This window comes from Citrus clementina, unplaced genomic scaffold (assembly GCF_000493195.1).
Source record: "Citrus clementina cultivar Clemenules unplaced genomic scaffold, Citrus_clementina_v1.0 scaffold_6, whole genome shotgun sequence".
NCBI lineage: Eukaryota > Viridiplantae > Streptophyta > Magnoliopsida > Sapindales > Rutaceae > Citrus > Citrus x clementina.
Window position 1 is genome coordinate 20,791,874 of NW_006262139.1, and position 20,382 is coordinate 20,812,255.

The following is a 20,382-nucleotide window of genomic DNA, read 5'->3' on the forward strand; positions in this document are numbered from 1 at the left end:
ATTTACATTTTGCTATTAAATTAATTCAATCATTAAGGATTTACAAGTCATTTTACTTTATTTATGTTCTCAAGAAATTTAAACTTTAGAGTGGAGCTATTTGAACCCGTTGAATTCCTCACTACACCCTTTTTTCAATTAAAATTTTAATTATGAAAATAAAATTTGATCAATTACTTATTTGAACTTCTTCTCTCCCCCTTCATCTCCTTCCCCTACAAAAAATTTATTCTAATACATGAAGTAAATATTGCATTAAATAAATAAAATTATTCAAAAATTAACAAATTGGTGTTATCGTAATCTAAAACAAAATGAAAAGAACAATACCCATCATGTAAAAATAATATTTTGATGGTACGTTTAATAAATTGAAATCGGAATGGGTATAAATGGGAATGAACTAGTACGGAAATAGGGATTGAGAATCAGAATAATTTATTTACTTGAACTCTAGGAATCAGAATCAGAATGAGCTGGATTGCCATTAATATGTTTACTTTATCTTATAATTGCAATCAGAATTAATTAAATTGCTACAAATTACTAGAAACTCCTTAATAATAATGACAGTAATATTAATTAAAACAACAACAACAACAACAATAATAAATTTTAATAATGATAATATTAACAATAATTATTATTATTATAATGAATAAATTAATAGAAATTAATAAATTTTAACAAAATTAATATTAATAAAATAATAAAATAAATATATTTGAATAAAATAATAATAATGACATTATTATTATTATTATTATTATTATTATTATTATTATTATTATTATTATTATTATTATTGGTGGTGGTGGTGGTGGTGGTGGTGCAATAATACTAATATATATTATTATTAAAGAGAGGTATTTTGGGAATATTGAAATGTAAATGGGGCTAGAATTGAAATTTTAGAGAATGAGAGACTCATTTCCAACCCTTCTATGGGAATCAATCCCCATTTCCTCATTCCGAAATTGTGGTGGACATTCTGATTTCGGATTTCAATTTACTAATTCAGAAAGTAAATACACCATGAATCAATTAGAAATTTTTGGTCAAATTTTATAAGTACAAACCTTGAATGACTTTTTTTGATAAAAATTGATAAAGTTATAGTGAAAAGTAAAGAGATATAAAGTTGGTTTAGTTAGAAAGAATTAAAAAAATTTGAAAGAGAGAGAAACTACTTTAGGCTTTAACTATTATTATAATAGAGAGAAAGTAATTATAATGAAGGGTATTTTGTAACTTTTGAGAGAACTTGTAAATTAAATAATAAGTTATAATTTGATAATTATTTTAGTTAAAAAAATGAGTCTTGAAATTAAATTAGTTAGTTCAAATAGTTTCACCCTAAACTTTATGAATAATATAAAGATGAGGAATCAAATATAAAACATGGAAGGTGTATCTCCATGATTTGGGAAAATAATCACGGAGACCCCTAAATTTTCAAAAAAGTGATATTCAGATTTTTTTTTATTATATTTTATAATTAATTTGGATGAGAAAATGACATTTTAGTAATTTTATTTGTGTTAACTTAGAAGTTCAAAAATGCTGACTTAAGTCCATGAATGGCATGTGTCCTAATTTGATTGGTCAAAAAATTTTATTGTGCCTACAAATTAAAACGCACCTTTCGCATTCTACTATCTTTCATCTTCCCTCCTCCATACTTTGAAAAAAAAAACATTTTATTAAATATTTTTCTCTTGTTATCCAATAAATTAAATCAATTCGAAATGTAAATTAATAATCCGTGATTTTGGAGGAGGATTCACAGCTAATCCAGAATAGTTTGCTAAGTGAAGCAAGGTAAGAATCAACTCTCTCTCTCTCTCTCTCTCTGTTCTTTTTTTTTCCCACTTATTTGGTTTATTTTAAATCAAGTAAATGATGATACATGTACTTATTTGTAAGCACTTGGCTTAAGAATTATGGTCGTTTGCTCTGGGTTAATGATCGCTTTGGTAAAGGTTTGTAGGTTTCGTCTTTTTATTTTTAATTTTTTTTAATGTTCGTGATCAATTTTAACCACTGATTTTGCATGTTTTGATTGATTGAATATATAGAAAATTGGGTTAGCGTTTGATGTTAGATTTGGTGGCAGACTGTTAATGTGTTGTGTCATATATTTAGATACTTACTTATCAATTTAAAATTTCACGTGGGAAAGAGAGTAAGTGCACCATAAGCACACAACAATAAATTTTATGTTTTTCATCCAAATTAAGGGTAAAAGTTATGAAAGTAAGTATTGATGTTCCTTACTGAAAACTTAAGAGGTTTTTGTGACTTTTTTTTTGTTTTTTTAGATATAACTTTTCATTTTCTAGCAAAATAATATAACTATTAATAAAGTTGACACTATTATAATAGCATGAGTTCGACCTATTTTAAAATATTTAGAAAAATTTTACTTAGTTTCACCAAACAACATGGGGTTATAATCACTTTCCCGTTACATGCAAGATAAAAATAAATAAATTATTTACCAAAAAGAAAAATATGTTGGATTACTTAAAGATGCTGCAACATAACTTTTCTTAATTAGATAGCAATAGGTGATGGAAAGATGTACTCTTTATCTATTAAAAGTACAATCTCTAATGCAAACATTCATATTTTAATTACCATGTCGAAATAAGTTCTTTTGAATTTAATGATACATAAAATTCACAAATTTATGAATAAAAAAACAATATTAAAAAAATTCTCCTTAAAATAATTTAACAACAGTTTCAATGCCATCCCAAAAAGGACAGCTGCTAGCTGCCAAGCTTTTTCCTCAAATATATTCCGTTGTACCTACAAATACAATATGTAACTGTACTTAATTATGCTTGATGCACGTGCATATTGGCCCAAATGTTGGACAATTAAGAAGAATGAATTATTATGTGAGGACCATTAAATAGCTTCTGCAAGTTATTCCCATGCACTGATCAATTGTGCTTAATTTGGATGTGACTCTTGCACGCCTTTTGGAGTCGAATGTGTGCGAGAGGCTCTAAATCATGATTCCCCCGATATTTCCAAACATCCTTGCGACATATCTTTTACAGGACTACTGAAACCACGTTGAAAATGAGTTCGAACAAAAGTGAAATGGTAACATCAATCTCTATCCATCAGGATGTACAACATGTCTAAGGTGGACCTGTTTAATTCGGTCACAGAATTTCTGTGGACGTATTTAATCACGTACTTCTGTAGACCTTTCCAGGCGTTTGTACTTGGTTGAATTGATCGTTTTAAACAACTATTTATGCCGAAAGAAAAAAAAATTCCATATATTAGATTATTAAGTTTTTATTTAGGTGGTGTTTATTTTTTTGAGTGGGAGTGAGGAGTGTATATTCTTCTCACTCCGTGTTTACTTCAACAAAATAAGAAGGGATTGGGAATCTTATTCTGTGGACCCTACTCATTTTTTCGAGTGGGGAGTGGGAGTGGGAATCCACTCCCACCTCTCCCTTTTCTACCTTTTATTTTTAATTTAATTTAATAAAATAAAATAATTTATAATTATATTTATTTAAATAATATTAGTATATTTAACTAAATAATAATTTACATTGATTATAAGTTAAAATTACTTAAAAATAATATTATTATATTAATAGAGAATTAATAAATATATGCTATCTTTATTTAATAATATAATATTATTATATTTATTTTAAAAATAATAGTACTATATTTATTTAATATTAATAATTAATAATAATAAATAGTTTATTCTAAGAAAATATTAATTTTATACTAAATAATATTATATTAATAAATTTAATATAATTATATAAAATAAAATAATGTTTCATTTTATATTCACCCTTCTTTTTATTAAATTTACTATAACTATATTTAATAAATATTTAAATAATATTATTATATTTAACTAAATAATAATTGGGTTTGATTCTAAGTTTAATTTACTTAAAAATAATATTATTATATTAATAGAGAATTAATAATATTACTATATACAATCTTTATTTGAAAATATAATATTATTATATTTATTTAAATATAATATTATTATATTTATTTAAAAATAATAGTATTATATTTATTTAAAAATAATAGTATTATATTTATTTAAAAATAATAGTATTATATTTATTTAATATTAATAATTAATACTAATAAATAGTTTATTCTAAGAAAATATTAATTTCATACTATGTTAATAGTAAAAATATTTCATTTATATTGCCCTTATCAACAATTTTTAATTTATATAATTAAAATTAAAAAAACTGTGATGTTCATAATTAAGAATATTAATCATTATTATAAATTTACAAATATAATAAAATAAATGTTTATTCATTAAATATATTTTTTATTAACTTTGTAATTAAAAACTATAATTCTTTACATAAGGATAAAATTATAATTTGAAACTATTTACTCCCAATCCAAGACAAAGTAAACACATAAATTGGATTCTGATCTCCATTCCAGTGCAAGTAAACAACTTACTCCCACTCCAACTCCACACTCTCAATCCTAGGATTCCCACTCCTCAGGATTCCCACTCCAATCCAAAAAGTAAACAATACCTAAAGTATTGAGGTTGAACGATTGTAGTTATAAAATTACAATATTAAATTATTTAACAAACACTAACTGCTGTAATTTAAAAGCGAAAATGAGTTGATCTAATACTTGTATGACAAAAGACTTATAATATCTTTACTATTTATGTTAAAAACATTATTTAATAGTCGTATTTTCGGTACACTATCAACTTTTATTAAAAATTCCTTCCTAATATAACCTGAACTTCTATTTAACAAAACTTATATTATTGGAGATTAGTAGATAAAATATAAAAATAGTAGAAGGATAATATTAAGATACAATACTTGTCGCACTCAATTGTATATGATGTGACTATTTTTATTTAAATAATTTTATTAGAGGCTTTATTAATAATCCAAAATATTTTGTTGAAAACTTGAAATATTTATTTGTCTTGTCCAATATCAAAACAATTTACCTACACTACTAAATTTGTCGAAGAGATTGAATATAACAACTCTAATTTCTAACGCTCAACCTTAATGTCGGAGTTCTTTATGTGTATGATTTTTCCATGTTTAGGGCTTGATGTCTTTTGAAATTAATGTAGACAAGAGGAAGAACTGTTTGTTTTCAATTATGAAGTCTAAATTTAACTCTTTTTTTTGGATATTTACTTATTTTGCAATTCTGAAGTCTAAATTTAACTTTTTTTTTTTATATTTACTTATTTTGAACTGTTTGTTTCCTTAATTTATCACTTATTATTAGATAATTTTATCTGAAAGCTTTTATCTTAAGTATGAAATCTAAATGAAAAAAAAAATTCAAATCTTAAAAATATCCCTAACAATTCATGTATTTCCTATATTATGTATAATCCTAACATTTTGTACTATTCTCGAAGTTATGTCTAAATGGGTCATATTGTTTTAAATTTTAAAAAATGTGATTATAAAAGATGTAATTATAATAACACCCACTATAAAATTTAAAAAATAAAAGTATCACTTAAGAAGATATTTATGCCAAACTACTAGTTTTTAAATTTTTATGTTTAAATTTTTTTTAAAAAATAAACTTGTCATTTAAATATTTTCATTTCAAATCTATTCAATTTTGAGAGCAAAAAAAGAAAAAAAAAACAATGCAACCGAAATGTTTCATTAATTAAAGACAAGGTGCATGGGCCAATATTTGCACTCCGTTCATACATAACACTCTTTTACTTAATAACACCCACTTATAAATTTAAAAAATAAACTTTTTTTATTGATTACTTTAGTGACAATTTAATTTTTTACTCATTTAAGTGGGATTTATATCCTAAATTTCTTATTTTTAAGACGAGATTTTACCATCTCAATTAGATGGCACTTTTGCATTCTTAATGTGTTTCCTATTTAATGTGTTCCTCTATGATGCTGTAAAAACTTTACAGTATCAATAATAAATAATGATATTTCTAATCAGATTCTATTTGACAAGAATTAATACCTTTAATTAAGGCAGTAGTTAAGTTGGATCAGTTTCACAGTGGGGCATTGATGATAACTGTTAGATCATAACAATAACTGCAAATTTAATATTTATCTTGATGATTGTGCGATCATCATCATCAGTGCTCCACCATGGAGTTGATCTAACTTAGCCGGACCCTTTTATTAATTAGGAACTTTATAAGTTTACATATATTTATTATCTATTATTTTTTACCATGGAAAGTGTAACGTTGTCATGAGTTGTCCATATATATTTATATGAAGTCGTGAGCTTAGCATCAAAACAAGAATTTAGTGGCAGGTTTATATAGCATTCTATCGATAATTAAAGCGGGACTCATGTTTCTAACTACTCAATGTTTGAATTTTAGAGAGTATTCACATCAACTTCATTTAAAAATTGACATTCATATATTATTTGGTGGATTTTATAGATTGCTTTGAGAATAAAAAATTCTATTCAATCTTTTTTTGGGGAAAAAAAGTGAAACACCCTATTGTTTGACTGAACTAATCAAAATTTCTTAATATTTTAAAACACATCCAAAACACCCCAAAATGTTATTATTATTATTTTTTTACTAACCTTACTATTTTATCTTTGGTGGTTGTTTGATATTGATAATATGAATACCTTCAATTATTTAATTAATTGAATAATTTTTTAACAAAACTAATTAAAAATTAAATTAAAATTATGGGAAAAAACAGGGGAATTGTTATTATTTTTTAATTAATTCTTCATTTTTTTGGATTTATTAAAATATTAAATGTAAAATTAATATTAAAAAGTTGCACTTAGTGTTAAGTGAGTCTAGCTATTTTGTAGATGTAAAGCTTTTATGTTTCAAATCTTAAAGATTTTTGGCAATAAAAGGTTATCCTATGCGAAAAATATAATTAATATACCAATCAAAACACCAACATTATCAGTGGAGTTGATCATCCATACACACACACATCTCTAATAGTATCAAGAAAATCTTACATGATGTTGATATAATGGATCATCCATATATACACAATTACACACACACACATTTCCAATAGCATTGAGAAAGTTATACATGATGTTGATATATAAATATAGATATAAATATAAATATAAATTTATGAATGGGGTGGATGTAAAATAATTATTAAAAAATAATTTATTTAAATGTTTAATTAAATTTTTATTAAAAAATAAAAATTAAATTAATTTACCTTTGATTATTTATATAATTTCAATTAGAGAATTGTTTTACAATAAAGGTGTTGAGCCTTTTAAGACATGAAACATGTTGGGTTTTGTGTCCATCTCACGTGAGCGGCTTAAGCTTACACTTTGAGTCAATCTTCGGCCGGAGTAAAATCTATCCCCGGGCCGCATGTCAAACAAGAGAAGAGAAATTTTTCGGGCCCGTCATGGGTTTTAAATGCGCTGTCCGACCCGGCGTTTTGCCGTCTCCTGTATAACGCTTTGACTGCTTGCTACAAAAGTATAAATCTCTCACTTGTGTATTCTCTTTTTTCCTTCTCTTCAATTCTTCTGATCAATCGTAGTACGCAGTAGTGAGCTACACCTGGCGGTACGTAATTCTCACTCTCTGTAAAGTTTCAGCTTCTGTTCTCTGTTTGCTCCTAGGGATTTGAGTTTTTTTTGTCCTCGTGCACTGGACAGTTATGCTCGAAGCGTTTTCAAAATTTTAAGTCATTATCATTCAATTTTTTACTGTATTAGGAAACCAGTTTGTGTGCATTGTTGTTAACAACAGAATTGATGTTTCTTTTTTTGGACGCTAAAGAAAGAAAATGGAGGAAGAATCCTCAGGAGGCAATGATACAGGAGTTCGAGTATCAATATTTGATTATTCGGTTGATAAGCATTTTAATGCACTCGACACTATTTCTAAACTCTGTGAAGAGCCAGAAAGTGAAGGCCTTGATGAAAGCGATGTTCAACGATTATCCTCCACGGTTACTTTTTTAAGGTAGTAAATTTTTTTATTTGGTATTTAATTATGTGTTTAATTTTGATGTGTTTTTAATATAAGTAGGAATTGTTAATTTTGATGTGTTTTTAATACAATTAAGAATTGTGTGTCTATTCAGAGAATGGAGATATTTCAATTACAGACCAAGAACCGTTAGGTTTGCAAACGAGATGGGAAGTTGTGGGGAAAAGAATGTTTTAAGTGAGATTAACTTGCCTCAATTTTCATCTGCAGCAGTTCCTGAGGTACATCAGTTGAGATTTTTTATGTTCTTTTAGTCAGCGCATTTAACGATAGTTTATATTAGACTGTGATGTTATTTTGTTTGCATATTGTTGCAGGAGGAGGGATTGTGTACCGATGCAACTTCTCTGGTGTCTAGGTATGATTTAATATTTTGATTCTAATTCAACCTGCGTAGATTTTTTATAGCCATTTTAGATGTGGTTTTCTCAGTAGAAATGAAGAGTTTCCTTATGTATGGATACTTCATATATGTCAGATGACATGACTGAATTATAAGAATGGTTTCTATATCCCCATCTGATTAAAATTTTTATGTGTTTCCAAAATTTTCTTATTATATCTTTTCTGCAGCAAAGACTTTGTGATATATGCTGGGGGGTCTGTCTGGGCATTGGATTGGTGTCCCAGAGTTCATGAAAAGCCTGACTGCCAGGTCAAATGTGAGGTAATTGTTGTTTATATATAGAAGACTCGATTAGGCTTTGTTTGATTATGGCACAATGTTTGTGAGATTTGATTTTTAATTTAACTCATCACCAAAATCTTGTCAAGTTTTTATTTGGATGTCAATTCTGCAAGAAATTATTGTACACATGATTCAATCCTAAATTGACCTATTGGAGTTTAGTTCATTTGCTTGGTTTTCTAGCTTGTTATTGATGGCCTCAACTAACTTCCCTATACACCATTTCTGCTCTGGCCAACTCAGAGAATTTTTTTTTTTTTTTAACGGTTTTTCATTTCCTTATCCATTTTCCCACTTTTCATAAAGTTTTAAGTGGGCAGTGGAAGCATTTAGGCATTTATTTATTGTAATGTCAGAAAAGTGCATGGATTTCAAGACATTATTCTGTAATTTGCCTATATCTTATTATCCTTGCCCTTTTACCATGGGAAAGCATTTTTTCCTGCAAGAAAGGAAAGCTAGAACTTATTCTTTATGGCATTAATTGTTGTCACTTATTTGAATATAAGTGAGAGTAGAATATTGTTGCAATGTATCTTCATGTTAACCAGACTCTTCCTTTCTGTTCTATTTTTCATTTCTCATTTTAGTTTTGGCCTTTTTCCCCCCCAGTTTATTGCTGTTGCTGCTCATCCTCCTGAATCATGTTATCACAAATTAGGTGCTCCACTTACTGGCAGAGGCATGATTCAGATTTGGTGTATGCTAAATGTTGGTGTAAATGAGGAAGAGGCACGGTCACCCAAGAGAAACCTAAAACGAAAATCTCAAAATTTTGAAGACTCAGATGACAAAACAAAGAGACCAAGAGGGAGACCAAGAAAAAAGCCAACAGATGAAGCTCTTGATGATTATGCTACAAAGGACAAGTTAACGCAATCAAAGAGGCCAAGAGGAAGACCTAGAAAAAAACCAAAAGATGAATCTAGTGGCAACTTGGATGGTGTTGAACAGTTCGTTCAACCACTTGCTGTTCAATATCCAGAAGATTCATCCAACATGCTAACTATACAAGAAGTTTCTGGGAATACCCTTAGAAAACTTCAGACTTCAACTGAAAGAGCATCTTCATCAAATTCATCTCTTAAAACTCCTCTGCAGAGCAGAAGATTGAAACAACTTTCTGTTCAACATACAGAAGATTCATCTAGGTTGCTAACTGTAGAAGAAGCTTCTGGAGATACCCTTAGAAAACTTCAAATGTCAACTGAAAAAGCATCTTCATCAAATTCATCCCTTAAAACTCCTGTTAGGAGTCGAAAATTGAAAAGTAAGGCAAGAGTAGAGAAACATAGCCATGATATATGTCAACCATTATCAAAGGTAAACGAAGATGAGGAACCTCCTACTGCGAATCATCAAATATATCATGGCTCTGAACGAGATTCTGCAGTATGTGATGTTTTAGGTGATTTTCTTTCCAAACCAAGCTTGGTTTCTTGTCCTATACCAAAGGACATTGCTCTTCCTAGGGTTGTATTGTGCCTGGCCCACAATGGAAAAGTTGCATGGGATGTGAAATGGAAGCCATATAATGCAGTAGATTGCAAGTGCAAGCAACGGCTGGGGTATCTTGCTGTCTTGCTGGGAAATGGATCCCTTGAAGTGTAAGACATCTGCTTGAGTTGTCTAAACTTTTTATATCTAATTTTATTTGTTTTCATGCGTTTTGAGTGCTGTTATTTTTCTTGGTGTTTTAGCATCAAAATTTGCATGTTGAGGTCCTGTTTATGCGAATGATCTGTGAAGTGTCTTGCTATTTTTGAGGGGATAAACTAATTAGCTCGTAATATTGAGGTTAATTTCATATCCAATGCATCGGAATTTGTGCTTGCTTAGACAAAACTACTGTACTAGTAGTAAATATTTAATTACTATTATAAAATCCTTTCCTCAGTTCTTTCTTTTATATTGTTAAGCATTTATGAGCCTTGACCTTATATGTTATCAATTGTTTGCATCAGACTATGATATATAGAAAATTAGAAATTGCTTGGTTGTATGTTATATGATGCATTACAAGCAATTACAGTGTGTGGGGTGTTATCTAACGATTTCTCTTATCAAATGTAGTTGGGAGGTTCCTCTTCTCCGGACAATGAAAGCTATTTATTTGTCTTCCATGAAAGAGGGGACTGATCCTCGCTTCGTAAAATTGGAACCAGTATTCAGATGCTCCATGTTAAAATGTGGTGGCACTCAGAGGTAATCTGCATGTCTAATTTTTGTATCTTATTTTGATAACTAAATTGTAGTTCAATTAGCATCAAAACAAAGAATTTGTTAGTCACAGATAGTCTTAGAGGTCAGATCTTGCAAATTTGCACCTACGCTTTTAATGAAGTTTTGATATCTTTACATATGAGAGTCCCCTGTATCACTGAATATTTGTTAAGGATATCTGAATCAAATGGACGTTGTTTAGAAGTAAATAGGTATAATCTATGGGATTGGATATTAAGTAGATGATTACAGAATTTATAAACTTAGGGGATTAATTCTCTGTTGCATGCTCAGAATGCATGTCAATGTCATATTGGGATGGTAGTTGTCAGGCCTAAAATTCTCATTTTCTTTATGATTTTTTATATTTAAATTGGATCCTTGATTTTAAGAAGGCTTTATCTGGAAGTAGATTTTACTGGATGTCATATTTCTCTCAGATCATCACGGGGGCCTCAGATTCAAAGGTTGATCATAATTGAACAGAAAAATTTACTGAGGAATATTTGCTTTACCAGCCAAATTCATCTACCGGCTAAATGTCATGACTGTCTAAATTTTTATTGTTTGACATACCCAGGGATATATCTATGATTTACCAGTAATTTACTTCTATTATACAGCATCCCTTTGACAATGGAGTGGTCAACCTCACCTCCACATGATTACTTACTGGCAGGGTGCCATGATGGGACGGTAATATATCTTTTATCCTTTTTTGTGTTTCAGTCTGCTCCTAACTTATTTGAGATGTAGATTTCATGCTTTAGATTTGGGAATAAGGGTTTCTGCGTCTCTTTAAAATAGATCTGTCACAGTTACTTGGAGTAGACTCTCCAAGTAGTATCTGTTGATTAAATTTATGTCGGCATGCACTATCCCAGTTGCTGGTGGGATTGTTGGAGAGATTACGGTTTTTTCGCTTTTAGTTTTCTGTGTCAGAACTAAAGAATTATACCTTGCACACAGGTCGCTTTGTGGAAATTTGTTGCAAGTGATTCATCTATAGGTAAAAACAGTGCATGTCACTTTTTATTTGATATCGTCTTTTCTCTTGCACACAAATTCTTGACTTATGAAGCACTTTGAATAATTTGCCTACTTTTATCTTTCACTTGCTGATGTGCAGATTCAAGACCTTTGCTCTGTTTTAGTGCCGATACACTTCCTATTAGAGCAGTTTCATGGGCCCCGGCTGAGAGGTTAGTGATGCTACATGAACTCTAGTTGAGATCTTACTGCTGAAAAACTAAAAACATCGATCTTTAATCTATCTTTTTACATACTACTAAAATGTTTTTATTTACAATTTTCAGTGATTCGGATAGTGCAAATGTTATACTCACTGCTGGACATGGAGGCCTAAAGTTTTGGGACATACGGTAAGTATGATGGCTTTTATTATTTTTTCAATTTTTAATGTACAATGCCTTTTCGTTCATTTTTTAAAATTTTCTGGTTTTTTCTTTCTGTGCAATTCATCTTGTCATTTTAGATTACTCATTGATTACTGTAATTTTTCTTATAGAAACTTTTTTTAATGTATGTCTTAGTGAAAAATCTTGAGAGAGTAAGTTACACTCTTGTCAGTGAGTGCATGTTCCGCTAAGGGCATATTTTAATCTTTAGCAAGTTCAATGTGAGATTGAACTTCCATATGCGACTTCCTTCCATATATTACAGTAGTGACGGTTGCGGGTAACTGTCCACAAACTTATATGATGTAATTAAGCTTATGGACTAATAAGCTTTAGCTGAAGTCATAATTTTCAGGCTTCAAAATCAGTCATTAAAATCTATTTTCATGTCAGTAATTTTGCTACTGTATTTTCTGTGTAGTTGCCTGTGAAGAGTTGTTATGGCCATTATCTTCAGCTACCTACATTCCATTATCCAATGAGTGATGATCCTGGGTGCCTGTTTGATGTTGGAGTATAATGCATGGATTATCAGTTTTATTTTTTGGATCTACACTATTAGCTTTACTGCCGATTAGTGTCAGTTAGTTGGAAGGGATAAATATCTTCTAAACTTGAATTATGCTAGCTGTAGCTAGAAATCACAGAGAAAACCTGCCAAACTTGAGTGAAACACAAACTATTGTCACAATTTATATAGTTGATAACTTTTTAGCGTCAGCATACAGAATGTATAGATATATTTTACTGATTCAATTTGCACATGATAACCTTTTATCTTTCAAATGAATAAAATATTATACTAACTTCTGTTTACTAAGGCTGTTAGCTTGTGCTATTTAATATTCATCCCCTGGGTCATAATACTTTCTAAGTTGATTTTTCGAATCCTGAATTCTTAATATGTTGTGTTTTTATTTTTATTTTTTTTGTCCCCTTCTTCCAAAATTTAGCTTTTTGTTCTCATTGGAATGTTTATCTGTTTTACAAGATTAAAGCATGTACTTGAAACAAGAATAGTATATAGACATAGGCTATTTCTGTTAAACTTTATACTTGTTTAACCTGTGGAAAAATTAGTATCATTACATAGTCACTGAAGAAATTTGTGATTTTTGCAGTGACCCATTCCGTCCCTTGTGGGACATCCATCCAGCGCCAAAGTTCATATATGGTCTGGATTGGTTGCCAGATCCAGGGTTAGCTATGACTTGCTAAAAAAACACAAATTACATTCCTAATAGTGATTTTGTTTTACCCTTACCTTTAAACATTGCTTTTTCACTTTGAACAGATGTGTTATTTTATCCTTTGATGATGGAGCAATGAGGATAGTCAGCTTGTTGAAGGCTGCATATGATGTCCCCGCTACAGGAAAACCTTTTGCTGGGACAAAGCAGCAAGGGTTGCACCTTGTTAATTGTTCATCCTTTGCTATCTGGAGTGTGCAAGTGTCACGGCTAACAGGTATCTCTCTTATGCTTTGGTTTTAAGTTTTCACAGTCAGTCATGTTTGTTACCTCGGCTCTGAGTGATTAATTATGTGTTCGACTGAATGCTTATGAATTTAATGCATTATGCAAGTTTCTTGCATAGAATTGTTCATGTGAAAACAATTTGAATTGGTCCCCACTTTTGTTTAATTTTTAAGAACCATGTGCAAGATCACTTAGTTATTTGGTGATTCATTAGAACAAAGGTATTAGTTTTAATCTTCATAGGAATTGCTGCCAAACAATCTTGTATAGGATCATTATTCTTGTCTTTTAAAATGAAAGTGATTTTTTATTATTTAATCTTTTATTTATGATGTTTAACCAATCTGGTTGAACTGCTAAATTCCAATGCCCTTATTATGACCAAGTTGATGTGTATCAATTTTAAATTCTAGGCATGGTCGCATACTGCAGTGCAGATGGTACCGTTCATCGTTTCCAGGTGAGTTAACTTTCTTCTTTCCTTTATTTTTGTTGTCTTTCTGCCTTAAAAATCATTTTGTATCATGCTTTTCTCGAACCCATTCCTAACGGAAAATATCAAATGTCATTACTTTATTCTGTAATTTTCGTTTCCATTAACATCTTTTTACAAGAAGGATATTGAGGCATAGCGATTTCAGCCGTGACATCTCCTTCCAAGCATCTCTATTTTGAAATTTCTTTCTGAACCATCGATCAAATTAAATTGTTCTCTATGATATTTGTCTGTTAAAATGTTTCTGAGAGGAGCTCATACTTTTCAGTTCCTCAGCAACGAGATGTGAAAATAATCCACAATCTCACTTTTGCTGCTCACTTTAAATAAAAATGGAGAAAAGAATCCATAGATAAATGCCCTTCTAAGTGCCACTAAGCTTTTAGCTTTTACCTAACCAGATGATCTTGTCTTGACAATAGCTCACAGCGAAAGCAGTTGAAAAAGATCATTCACGAAACCGCCCCATGCATTTTCTGTGTGGATCCGTGACTGAGGATGAATCAGCTATTACAGTGAACACTCCATTAGACAATACTCCAGTACCACTGAAGAAGACAGTTCATGATGCTGGGGAAAGATCCATGCGAAGTTTCTTGATTGAGTCAAATTCATCCAAAAGTCCAAATGATAAGAAGGGGAAAAATGTTTTAAGCTCAGATAATCAACCTTTAGGTACTTCTTTTGCAATTTGGTTAATGTTTACCTATTAACCAGTTCTTCATTAACAATTCTCAAATTGTTCTTTTTTTTTTTTTTTTCTTTTCTGCAGCCCTTTGTTATGGCAATGAACCAGGTGAAGAATCTGAAGGTGATATGACATTGGCAGCTCTTAAGAACAAACAAAAACCAAAATCCAGAAGTAGCAGTAAAAAAAAGGAGGAAGATGATCAAGCGATGGTGTGTATAGATGAAGAGGCAATGGATATACAGGGGAAGGAAAATGAAAAAGGAGAAGCTGGGAACGGAATAGAAGTTTTACCTCCTAAAGTTGTAGCCATGCATCGAGTGAGATGGAACATGAACAAAGGCAGTGAGAGATGGCTATGCTACGGAGGAGCTGGTGGAATTATTCGATGTCAGGAAATTAGAGTACCTGATATTGATAAGAAGATGGGGAAGAAGATACAGAAATGATCATGAACATTAACGTCCGGGTATTTTATTATCATGCCCACAAGTGGTCTTCTTATCACGTTTATCCTGATTTTTATTTTCAATTGAATCTCTTAACAAAAATTCTTTAAAGTTTATGATGATGTAGCTGTTGGTTTATGTAAGTAATATATATATTTTAGTAAATGAATAATCCTACATTTACAAAGTATGAGGCAATTTGTATTCTAAAGGTAAATCATAGGATAATTAAGTATTTCATATATTGCGTTCTATCGGCGTCGGCCATATCTATTGGACTACAAATTTGTACTCGAATTTGTAAGCATTATTGAGTTCTTTTATCATCATCATCATCATTCCAAGAAAGGGTGGGTTATTTTTTTTATTCATATGTAGGATTTTTTTGATTTGCTGGTGCAAAGAAACATTCGTCAAGTTAATTAAAATAAGGATGTCAATAGCAATTACACATATATACGCACGTGATCGTGAACAAGTCTGCTGTTTTGATTCCAAAGTCACAGACTGGGATCCAAAATACTAGCCACTTAAACGGAGTTTGAAGTGCCTTTGCTCTTTAATTTGCTTCGCAGTCAACTCTCTCTCAGCTTTTATCGCGCACAATCAGTGGAAAATTAACTGTTTACCATCCTTGCTTGTATATATGCCCCAACTCCGAGCTTTCACTTTGGGTTTTAGCACACGTAAACAGAGAAAGAGCAAATAACCAAAAATGAAAGTCATTCCAAATCTACTAGTATTTTTCTTCGATCTTTTTCTTGCTATTATATTGGTTAACGGGTCTACCAGTGACCGGGAAAGAAAGGTGATTTTAGACGACTTAATAAGTTTTACGGTTTGGTTTTCTTAAACTTCACATTGTGGGTGCAAAATTGTTGGGAATTTATTGTGTTATCAGTACTCATTCAGTTTCCTTCGATACGAAAATATTGGGTGCTCTTTGGTGTGCATACACTCTATTCTGTTGAGTTTTTATCATCAGTATTTATCAACTAATCATGAAAGATTACAGACAAACGAGTAATAATTTCTTAATCAATCATGAAAGTTTATGATACACCGAATGTATACTTTCTTTTGTTGAATTCTTACCACGTTTACCTCTCAATCAATTATGAAAGAGAGAATACACACACGTCTAGAATTCTTCAATGAATCGTGAAAAAATAAAATATATACATAATAAAAATCTAATGAATGAAGGATTATGCATACACCGAAAACAACCTAAGGTTCTTCACAGCGAAGCTCGTAGACTAGTAGCCCCTTCCACTTTTTATTTTATATATATAATGCACGAACACCGTCAATGGTTTTAACATGGTCTTATCTGAACTAATATATATATAATTTTTTTTTGAAGAACAGCCATACATTGTATACATGGGAAACGTGCCGGAGGAGGCCGGAATATCTGCCGTCAAGGAACATCATAGTTTGCTTACAACAGCAATTGGCGAGTAATAAACCGTTAAGCTAATTTGCCCATGAATTATACTGGTTTTAAGCATTAGTCTTGCCTGTCATGAATCAACTACCTAAGAGCAATAATATACTTCAGTGATACATTTCCTAATTAATTTTTTTTAACATCTTACCAAAATTTTCCAGTGAAAAATTAGCTAGAGAATCCAAAATACACAGCTATGGTAAGAGCTTCAATGGATTTGTCGCGAGACTATTGCCTCATGAAGCAAAGAGATTGTCAGGTACATACTCAAACGTTAATTAGATGAGTAACTCCATTTTTTTTTAACCATTTTTCAAATTCTAATCTTGTTTCTGCAGAGGAAGAGAGTGTTGTGTCTGTGTTTGAAAACACTCGTCGCAAACTTCATACAACAAGAACATGGGATTTTCTGGGAATGTCCGAGAAATTACAAAAAAGGAACTCCAAGGCACAGAGCAATATCATAGTTGGTTTGTTAGATACAGGTTGGCGTATACGCATTCTGGTGTCATTTCATTTAACTATTTTATATATATATATATATATATATATATATATATATATAAATATATATATTCTATGTTATTATATTAATAGTTTAAATACTATTGTAGGTATTTGGGTCGAGTCTCCAAGTTTTAATGATAAAGGGTTTGGTCCTCCTCCTGCTAAATGGAAGGGCAAATGTGTTACTGGCGCTAACTTCACCCGCTGCAACAAGTATGCACTGCTCTGATCTATTTCACAAAATATAAATATTAATGATAACAATTACAGGTCTGTCCGAACCTGCATTAATTGTTCGTCAGTTTTGGATTCCGGGGTTGATTTGAGCTTTGTACGATACATGTTACGCCTTAGATTATTAGCCTATACATGCATTGTTTATCACCTCATAGCTTGCATTTGATCAAAGTCATGAATATTGAACAACCTAACTAAACTTGTAAAAATGAGAGCAGAAAGGTCATTGGTGCAAGATACTACAACCTAGACAACGCCCTTGATACCAATACCGATCAAAAGAGTCCAGTCGATACCGATGGCCACGGCACTCACACATCCTCCACGGCCGCCGGGGAAACCGTGAAGGGCTCGAGCTTGTACGGAATAGCTCAAGGTACTGCACGCGGGGGGGTGCCATCAGCCCGCATCGCCATGTACAAGGTGTGCTGGAGTGGTGGCTGCGCTGACATGGACATATTGGCCGCTTTCGACGACGCCATTGGCGACGGCGTCGACCTAATATCCATCTCCATTGGCGGGCCGTCGAGGAGTTACTTCGACGACTCGATTTCAATCGGATCCTTTCATGCAATGAAGAAGGGAATCTTGACGGCGTGCTCCGCTGGGAATGATGGGCCCTACCAAGGGACTGTGGAGAATGTAGCGCCGTGGATTATGACAGTGGCCGCCAGTAGCATTGACAGGAAGTTTGTTACCGCTGTTAAGCTTGGCAACGGCATGAGAACTTCCGTAAGTTTATTCGTCGCTCGTTTTACTTTACACGAAAATATTTTTGTTTCTACAAAACGCAAAAATGTTGATTTTTTTTTTTTTAATCCTTTTCAAACAAATTTGGATGAAGGGGATATCAATTAATACATTTTCCCCAAGAAAAGCAATGTACCCTCTCACAAATGGAGCCCGTGCAGCCAATGTTACTGCTGAAATCTACGGAAATGTCAGGTACGTAAATGAAATAATGAACTTTGAATTGATTCAATTTTTTATATATTTAATTCTAGTTGCTTATAATTAAAATATATGGGGTGATGGGTGCAGTGCCTGTGATTATGGAACTCTTAGCATGAAAAAAGTGAAGGGAAAGATCGTTTACTGCCTTGGAAGCGGTAGCCAGGACTACACTATCGACCATTTACAGGGAGCTGGAACAATCATGGCCGTTGATGCCCCAACGGACATTGCCATCGCCACTCTGATAGCTGGAACTTTTGTGGTTCCTGAAGTTGGCATCAAGATTGATCAATATATCAACTCTACCAAGTACTAATTAACCCCTACAATCTATCAAAAAATTTGCATGTCATCGACTACAGTTAAGTTCTAGTAATTTTTTAATTGATGAACTGAGTACAGGAATCCTCAAGCTGTCATATACAAGACAAGAGTTGTTAACACGAGCACTGCCCCCTTCATAGCTTCATTCTCATCGAGGGGTCCTCAAAAGATTACCCTCAACATCTTGAAACCTGATATCGCTGCACCGGGACTAGACATATTAGCTGCATATTCAGAACTGGCGTCAGTTACGGGACTGCCCGGCGACAGAAGAATTGTGCCATTCAACATCCTTTCAGGCACATCCATGGCTTGCCCTCACGCTGCGGCTGCGGCAGCATACGTCAAGTCATTTCACCCTGACTGGTCGCCTGCTGCAATCAAGTCTGCTCTCATGACCACCGGTAAGAGTAGCACTTCCTTTACCCTCTCAACATATATTTCATTTTCAATTAATCTTCTTCTTTGACATGATTATCTACTAACCTGTAACCAAAATGTAATTTGTCTGCTCTAGCAACACCTATGAAGACGAAATCTGACGATGCTGAGCTGGCGTCAGGATCAGGCCAAATCAATCCAACAAAAGCAGTTCACCCAGGCCTCATCTATGATCTTAACTTGAGCTCCTATACAAGATTCCTATGCAAGGAAGGCTATAACAGCACAGCAATTGGTCGACTTATTGGCCGCAAGAAGAAACTCAACTGCTCTACCATTAGACCTGCACAGGGATTGGATGGCCTTAACTATCCTTCCATGCATTTTCACCTCACGAATGAGTCCAGCATCTCCGCCATCTTCCGCAGGACTGTCACTAATGTGGGGTTTGCAAAATCTTTATACAAAGCGACTGTGCATTCCCCGAAAGGCCTCTCAGTTACAGTCTCCCCCAGAGTTTTGACGTTTAGCAGATCGCATCAAACGCGATCTTTCACGGTCCTGGTGAAGGGGTCAATGCAAAGTGGAGCGAGTATACTATCGGCTTTACTCGAGTGGAGTGACACCAAGCATAGTGTTAAGAGCCCTATTCTCGTGTATAAGCAATTCCCTCCCTTGTTTTAAACAATTTTTTTATTATTATTTTTTTTTAATCTCAGATTTCATAGGTCAGGAAACAAAACAGATTGCATATTAGTGCTCACCAGTATTGATTCTTTCTCGGAAACAAAAGTCGATTGCTTGTATGGTTTTACAACTATTTCCCCAGTCCCGTTAATTTTTCAGAAATCCACAGGTAAGGGTTTTTTCTTGTTTTCGTTGAAAAACTTGAAAGATTGAAATAATGACGTATCGTTAATTGCTAGTGTGCAACAGTTTACATACTTAGGAACCTAGGATGAGAGGTCTAAGTCGCCATACTTAAAAATAAAAAATAAAAAATAAAAAAAAAATTGATGCACGGTGTAAGAAGAAAAGAACATTATTC

The 20,382-nt window shown here is 32.0% G+C and overlaps 2 protein-coding genes across 5 annotated transcripts; both read left to right on the plus strand.

Moving 5' to 3' along the window:
• Nucleotides 1–7,332: 7,332 nt before the first annotated feature.
• LOC18039905 lies at nt 7,333–15,738 on the plus strand. Of its 4 annotated transcripts, none has more exons than XM_024182024.1 (16): nt 7,333–7,609; nt 7,762–8,011; nt 8,133–8,259; nt 8,356–8,396; nt 8,612–8,705; nt 9,339–10,333; nt 10,800–10,931; nt 11,573–11,645; nt 11,919–11,958; nt 12,079–12,151; nt 12,266–12,331; nt 13,489–13,566; nt 13,662–13,834; nt 14,259–14,305; nt 14,764–15,016; nt 15,114–15,738. In XM_024182024.1, exons 2-16 carry the CDS (start codon nt 7,833–7,835, stop codon nt 15,476–15,478), a joined length of 2,736 nt encoding a protein of 911 aa, XP_024037792.1. In that variant the 5' UTR covers nt 7,333–7,609; nt 7,762–7,832; the 3' UTR covers nt 15,479–15,738. The 4 variants fall into 4 exon arrangements, with proteins under 4 accessions (XP_024037792.1, XP_024037791.1, XP_024037793.1 ...); XM_024182023.1 differs by having other exon boundaries at nt 7,826–8,011; XM_024182025.1 differs by lacking the exon at nt 13,489–13,566 and having other exon boundaries at nt 7,826–8,011.
• A 440-nt stretch (nt 15,739–16,178) lies between these two features.
• On the plus strand, nt 16,179–20,198 carry LOC18039906 (subtilisin-like protease SBT4.15). Its single transcript, XM_006430194.2, has 10 exons — nt 16,179–16,286; nt 16,850–16,941; nt 17,093–17,190; nt 17,270–17,416; nt 17,546–17,651; nt 17,894–18,407; nt 18,520–18,620; nt 18,717–18,938; nt 19,032–19,357; nt 19,471–20,198. Exons 1-10 carry the CDS (start codon nt 16,194–16,196, stop codon nt 20,016–20,018), a joined length of 2,247 nt encoding a protein of 748 aa, XP_006430257.2. The 5' UTR covers nt 16,179–16,193; the 3' UTR covers nt 20,019–20,198.
• The last annotated feature ends 184 nt before the right edge of the window (nt 20,199–20,382 follow it).